At 35.1% G+C, this 7,679-nt stretch overlaps 1 protein-coding gene across 1 annotated transcript; it reads left to right on the forward strand.

Annotated features, from left to right (window-relative positions):
* Positions 1-1,279: 1,279 nt before the first annotated feature.
* On the forward strand, positions 1,280-4,679 carry LOC118489689 (plant cysteine oxidase 1-like). Its single transcript, XM_035987218.1, has 5 exons — positions 1,280-1,421; positions 2,581-2,699; positions 3,524-3,686; positions 3,870-4,106; positions 4,202-4,679. Exons 2-5 carry the CDS (start codon positions 2,586-2,588, stop codon positions 4,342-4,344), a joined length of 657 nt encoding a protein of 218 aa, XP_035843111.1. The 5' UTR covers positions 1,280-1,421; positions 2,581-2,585; the 3' UTR covers positions 4,345-4,679.
* Positions 4,680-7,679: the final 3,000 nt, after the last annotated feature.

Here is a 7,679-nt window from a genome sequence, read left to right on the forward strand (position 1 = left end):
ATGCCTAAAAAGCAACTTTAAGAATACTTAAGACTTTAAGGGTGAGCGGGGCGTTCACGGTGAATGCATGCGGGGAGGGTTTACCGCATGAGGGAAGGGTGCCGCCATCTCTTTTCACCGCATGAAGAGGATTAAAATCGGTGGATGTTCACCGATTGTGGGAAGAGAGGAAGAGATTGGCCCACTAACTTTTCAACCAATAATATGTTTTTCTTTTTTAAATGGTTTTCCCTCACCTCATAGGGGTGCACCCTGTACGTTTTTGGACAAGAGGGAAGTTATAGAGGGGAAATGACATGGCAACGTATGATTGAGTTAAAAAAAGTTTCCCCTCACCTCATTAGGGGTGCCCCCTTCACCCTAATATTTGAAAATGTTTAACAAATGTTTTGATAAAGATACGAAAATATGAATTTTATAAAGCAACTCAATCCAGCAAATTTAAGCAATGTATATATAAATATTTAATACTCATATATTGTAGAATTAAATTCAAACAAATAGTAACGCATAATAAAGAGGTTAACATCAAATGATCAAAGATGTATTCCCCCGACAGTTGTCCTTTTTCTTCTTGCCTTTTCAACCAAGTATATAAACAATAAAATATTAAAAACCTTAAAGACAGTTATTATACATTATACAATAAAAAAGTAAAAAAAAATCAATAATCAATAAATATAAAATATTGAAGTTGAACGTGACACATAAGTACTGAATCCGCTGTTGTATCGGCCCACTGGAAAACCAAAACCATGGCCCCTGGTATTTCTCTCGAAATCAAACTCTATCTTTCCGACCAAATAACTTATCTTTTCTATTCTATTCACACCCTCTTCATCATCGTCACCTTCATCTAATTTGCATCGTAATTATCCAAAAAGATGCAATCTTTACACACAAAACCACCCCAACAAACTAGCATTTCATCTTTGTTCCACCCCAACCATTGATTCTGTTTCTTGCTCTTTCAATACCCAGATCAAATCTTTAACCTTTTTCCAAAATTAACACACACTTGTTTCTTAAAGTGATTAAAGTTGTGAACTTTTTATAAAATCTTGGTTTACTGTGTGGTTTTTTTAAAGGTGTGGTATACAATTGTTACAGCTTACAAGTTGGTTTTTTTGTGTGTTTTTGAAGATACCCATATCAGTTTTCTAGCTAAAGTGCTGGTTTATTTTTTTTTGTGAGTTTTTTGAAGATACCCATACAGAAAAGGTGGTTTGAGTGCATGTGTGTAGAATAAGTGACAAATGGGCATGGAGAAAATGCAGGTGAAAGGAAGAAGAGGAGAACTAGACATAAAAGAGTTGCAGCTGTTCAGAAGCTTTATGATGCATGCAGAGATGTTTTTGCTAATTGTGGCCCAGGTGTTGTTTCAGATGCTCAGGGTATTGAACGCCTGAAAGATATTTTAAGGTAAGTTTTTTTAATTTTTATTATTATTTTCTTCAGTTTTTTAATGTTGATTTTGAAGTTTTTGCATATGGGTTTGTTTGGAGTCTTTTAAAGTTTAAATCTTGATTAATATTATTGTTTTTGAATAATGAATGAGGGTTAGAATTACTTTTGCTATCTTTTCAATGTGTTTGTGCAGTTTGGTATGTTGTAGATTTTTTAGTTGACTTTTGAAGTTAGTCCAATTTTGACCTGGTGTCAAATGGGTTCATTTTGAATTTTTTTAAGTAATCTTTTGATTAAAATGGTTATGAATCTTGGTTTATGTTAATATTTAATTCCCATATGCAAATGCATCTAGGCAGTTTTTGCATCTAGATCTATTTGGAGTCTTTTGAAAGTCTATTTCTTGATTGATAATATATTGGATTTTGTTTGTGCAATTAAAGGTATTGATTTTGAATCTCATTGTTTAAAGCTTGTATTTTATTTGTAGGTGATTTGAGGGGTAGGTGTGCTTTTGTAATATTTCAATGAGTTTGTTCAGTTTGATATTATGATGTCTTGTAGATTGTTTAGTTGACTTTTGAAATTAGTCCAATTTTGACCTAGTGTCAAATGGCTTAATTTTTAATTTTGAAAATGGAACATCTATGCCTGTATGAGATTTAGTTTGTACTTTAGAAATGAGAAGTTAATTCTAATTATGGAAGGGGTATGTGAAAATGATGAAACATATAGAATCTTTGATGCTTTGTTTAATCCGGTATTTGTAAACATATTTCATATCTTAATCTAACAATCGGCTGCTTGTAATGTTATCTATCGAATTTTATTGAAATTAGTTCAAATCACTTGACCGAATTATCCATTTTGAACATATATCAATTTGAAACTGTTTCCGTTCCGTGTGCTACTTTCTTACTTTTGCGGTGGATTAAATTCTTGGTTACGTGTTTGTTGGCGCACCGCTTAAATCTTTACTTTTGCTGTGGATTAAATTCTTGGTTACGTGTTTGTTGGCGCACCGCCTAAATCTTTGTCGTGTACGTTTGCTGTAAATGTAGGATACGATGATATTTATTACGTGATGAACACGTGTTGATCGAATAAAAAAGGTATCATTAATAAGAAAATTTAACGGTTGGATTTTTATTTTTAATTTATCTTTTTTTGCAGACGGAATGACTGAACATGATGTTGGTGTCCGGCCTAATATGCCATATTTCAAGGTTAAAGAAACAGAGGGATTTCCTAAAATCACATACCTACACCTTTCCGAATGTGACAAATTTTCGGTATGTTATTTATTTGTCAATATTTAGTATCTATTCTTTTATTTATATGATATCTACATCCCTATAATTTAGCCCAAAATCATCTTTATCTCTAAAATTTGTTTGTTTTTTAGAAAACTACATATTTCCCATATATATCATTATTTATTTAATTAAGAGATATTGAGTTTAAATAACCCCAGCTTTCACCATTTGGCCGATAACACTCTCAACTTACGAATTGTACCACGCCACTCCCAACTTTCAACTTATTTTCCCCTGACACTCCCAAACTAACTGAACCTTAAACCCAGTTAGCTGACGTCAGATGCCACATCACTAAACAAGTGCCACATCAGATGCCATGTCAGCGAAAAAGCCATGCTAGTTGCCATGACAGATGCCACGACAGCAAAAAGTGCCATGTCAGATGTCACGTCAGCAAAAAAACTACTAACTGGGCTCAGTTAGTTTGGGAGTGCCAGAGGAAAATAAGTTGAAAGTTGAGAGTGACATTGTACAATTTGTAAGTTGAGAGTATTAATGGTGAAAGTTAGGGTTATTTAAATCCAATATCCCCTTAATTAAATAATATTTATTTTGTTATTATTGTTTATCTATTTCTTCCATTTACAAAATATGAGGAAACATCTTATTGGTAATCGAATAGTAAGTCCCTAAATATGGTGAATGAGAAGTGAGTCCCTCAAATTATAGGGATGGGGTTTGTAATGGGAATGCTTTTAGGCTACACAATTTCAATAGGTGATCTACATTGCGTTAAACTAAAATCGGTAGTATAACTTTATAAGGGAGAACACGTAATATATGCTTTGTCTTTTCAGATTGGAATATTTCTATTGCCACCAACGGGTGTCCTGCCACTCCACAACCACCCCCAGATGACGGTTTTCAGTAAGCTTCTGTTTGGAACCATGCACATCAAAGCATATGATTGGGTCGATAATATTGCTTCAAGCTCTGCTCCTAAATCCGATTCATCAGAGTGTGAGTTCTTAACCAGTGGCATATTTTTTCATTTCTTATTGAAAATTCTATCACATGTGGCTACGTTGACCACCCGGTCAAAACGGGTTGGGTTGACTTGAATCACCTAGGCAAGTTTTGGTCAAAAAGGGTCGGTTCACTTTAAATTCATGGCTTTAAACTCACGAAACCCGTGTTCTTCAGGTGAAGAAACGGCTGAAGAAAAAACCGATAGCGTACGTTTGGCAAAGCTCAAAGTCAACTCCGACTTCACTGCCCCATGCAACACATCGATTCTTTATCCAACAGATGGTGGTAACATGCATTGCTTTACAGCAATAACATCATGTGCCGTTCTTGATGTTTTGGGCCCGCCATACTGTGATGCCGAAGGCAGGCACTGCCAATACTATCGTACTCATCCTTTCACCAGCTTTTCAGGTTCATCACTCGTAACCCCCGTTAACTAATCACTTCCCACTTCTCTATTTCCATAATAATCGTAAAAATACTAAAACTTTTCGGTTGTATGGCAGCTGGAGATAATAAACAGTTGCCTGGTGACGATGAGAAGGCGAAAGAGCTAGACTACGCATGGCTCGAAGAGATAGATAAGCCCGCAGGCTTATCCGTGGTCGGAGCGCCATACAACGGGCCGAGAATCGTGGAGAAAGAGTAGAGATCGATCCGGAGTTGAAAATGGCTGCACAAAACAGAAAGTTTCGTCTGTTTTTGTTTCGCATTTGTTTTGTTTTAGGATTTGTTGGGTAAAGATGGTTTTGGTTTGCTTTGGTTTAAGATGTTGTACATAAACTTGACTTGAGCATAAGGGTAGTACATATTTTCTTGAGTTGGAACGACCAAATAAAAGTACAACGGTTGCGGGAGGTACACATTTGGTCGTTCTATGTCGGGAAAAAGTATTCACCATAAATGGGGATGGATATAAAGCGTACTTGTTTAGGACCAACATGAAGTGGTTTATTTTTTTTAATGGTTTGGTGATATTTGCTAGATGTAGTTTGTTGCTACTTTAGGATATATAGACAATTCAATTACCCGATTTGCATATAAAATTTTATTTCTCAACTGTGAATTCGGGGATATCTAAATGTATGAAAATTTGTAGGGAGTATGCAAGATTTCAAGTTTCCCATATAAGGATCCCAATGTTTTAAGGGGTACAATAACCGAAGCAGTGTTATAGGTTGTGACTTATCCATTTTTGAATTTCGAATTTCTGAGAAGTGGATTAAACATGACTTGCTAGAGTTGTACCTCTCTTATAACTTGGTTTAGGATGCGAGTCCATGAAGACGTAGAATTAAAGTTAAGAATTTTTAGAGGATGATACATCGATGTCTTAGCTTTGTTATTAGATGCTTAAGTTTTACTTGCACTTTTTACCGACTTTGCATGCATTTATGTCTATATACTATATATATAGACATATAGACATAAATGCATGCAAAGTCTGTAGAAAGTGCAAGAAAAACTTAAGCATTTTGTCATTAATGCGTAGGAAATTGTATTGATACAAGGATATTTGTCATAAATGTGTCACAAGTTGTGAAGCAATCCCGACGAATGGTTTATGAATCTATATTTTGTCATAAATCCGTAGGAAATTGTATTGATACATGGATTGTTTCCTACGCCTTTTTGACAATTTGCAATAGATTTAAGCATTTTGTCATAAATGCGTAGGAAATTGTATTGATACAAGGATATTTGTCAGAAATGTGTCACAAGTTGTGATGCAATCCCGACGGATGGTTTATTTTAATTAATAAATAAATATTTTGTCAGAATTGTTTAGAAAAAATGCTATCATTTTCCCTTATTTATTTTGCATATGTTAATATTTATCCGGTAAACAATTATAATTATCCTTTTGTAGATTATTTGTGACAGATTTGTGACGCAACTGTCAAGTAAATAGGGTTTTCTTATTTTTTGTAGGAAACTTGTCACAAGTTGTGACGGAATTCTGACGGATGGTTTAAGTTAATTAAAAAATAAATATAAATGTGTAGGAAACGATATAATTTCTGACAGATTTGTGACGCAACTGTCAATTAATTACGGTTTTCTTATTTTTTGTCACAAATTTGTAGGAAACGATATTATTTTCCCTTATTTATTTGGCTTATATAAATATTTATTCGGTAAAGAATAATAATTAACCTTTTGTAGGTTATTTCTGACAGATTTGTGACGCAACTGTCAATTAATTAGGGTTTTCTTGTTTTTCGTCATGGATGCATCGAAAATTTGTAATAAAATCATGAATTTTTTTGTAGGAAATTCGTCACAAAGGTGTTGTAACCTGTGACAAAAAAAATTGTGTAGGAAATTTCTGTAGTAAATTGTCCCCTTTTCTAGTAGTGATAAGTTTCTATTTTACTAAATTACTCTTTCACCATTTTTGCTATTTGGTAATTGTCTATTTGTATACTTTTAGTCTGTTTGTTTTGGTTTTGTGGGTTTCTTTTAAAGCAGTCTCTATATTTCTAGGGATAAAGGTAAGGTTAATCTACATCTCATCTTCATAGACTCTACCAGTGGCTTTGCTATTTGTGGGATTTACTGGGTGACTTTGATAATCATAACATTGGTTAGTAACTACTAATCATTAACCAAGTAGCAATAGCAACTTCCTAATGATTGAGTAGAAGGAGCTAAGAGACACCGAACATCGACAACATGTGAGTAGCAACAACTGCAATCCATAAGGGGGGACGGGGCACCCCGTGGTGGCCATTTGGCCACGCGTGGAAGGCAATGAAACACCGCCGCCGGTGCCAAGTTTAACGTGTGGTTTTGAAAACACGTTGTATATTTGACGCGTGAAGAAGTTGAGGGAAATTATTGGGTTGTGAGGGAAATTGTTGGGTGTGGTGAGTGATGGACATTTCCACTAAAATCCACCAATAGTAATGGAATAAAACTCGATGATGTGGCGGAACTTGATTGCATATTGTAAGTGATGAGTGATGGGCGCCCCAACCCCGTAAGTGATATCTCGCACCCAAGGAGTGACTTCACATGAGCAATCACCCACGCTCATGAAGGGTGAGTGCGTGAAGCAATGTTCTTAGAACTGTTCCACTTGTATCCCACTCTAAGTTTCCACCCTCTAATCAGGGACAGGTTTCAACACACAACTTTGGACATTCCAAACATACAATTTTGAACACGTATCATATGATTAATTCAATATTATAGACAACACTAAAAGAAGTGGGTTATTCAGAGCATAATCGTAATATTTAACACTCATTTATAATTTATAATCAGTGATCTCTACTATCTTAGACAAAATCTACCAGTAATATCTACCATCTTAGAGAGAAGTTAATGATGCTCGTTAAGTTATTGTCATAAAGATTAGTTTGTACAAGGTGATCTCTATGTCTTAAGGATGAAGATAGTTTTAAAACCTTTTAATTGAAAACCAATGAGTAGACTTGTTTAGGGGTTGTTTGGTAGCCTCTTAATAATCATTCAGATGCTATCTCTTAATGGTTTAAAACCTCTGAATGAATAAGAGGTAACCTCAAGTCTGAATGGTTAAGAGGTAACCTCTGAATGGTAAATCATCACATGTCACATTCTTGTACCATCTCATTGGTAAAATTCTTAATGGTTCTATTAAGATGTAGCCTCTTAATGACCATTCAGAGGCTACCAACAGACCACCCCGTAGTCGATGAAATTTGGGGCGTTTGTTTTTTTTGTATAGAAGCACTCACACCCAACCACCCCACGGGGCGTTTTTAACTAAAAATTGGTTTAGGCATTTTTTTTCAACGCCCTACTTCAATTCTTTTGGCCAATCACCTGTTTCCATGTTCCATTTGTCCAATAACAGTTTTTATGGTTTTTTTATTTAATTTTACTACACCTCAATGCCCACATCCCCACTACACCCATTTTAGAAAACGTCCTATAAGGCCCCATTGCTAACTGAGCTGCCACATGGTGCAAAACGCCCAAAAATAGAGGCATTAC

Source organism: Helianthus annuus, unplaced genomic scaffold, assembly GCF_002127325.2.
Source record: "Helianthus annuus cultivar XRQ/B unplaced genomic scaffold, HanXRQr2.0-SUNRISE HanXRQChr00c002, whole genome shotgun sequence".
NCBI lineage: Eukaryota > Viridiplantae > Streptophyta > Magnoliopsida > Asterales > Asteraceae > Helianthus > Helianthus annuus.

Coding starts and splice junctions, on each gene's coding strand:
- LOC118489689 (XM_035987218.1), top strand. CDS start 2,586: ATGACTGAACATGATGTTGGTGTCCGGCCTAATATGCCATATTTCAAG. Junction 2,700..3,523: donor CCGAATGTGACAAATTTTCG/GTATGTTATTTA, acceptor TTGTCTTTTCAG/ATTGGAATATTTCTATTGCC. Junction 3,687..3,869: donor TAAATCCGATTCATCAGAGT/GTGAGTTCTTAA, acceptor CGTGTTCTTCAG/GTGAAGAAACGGCTGAAGAA.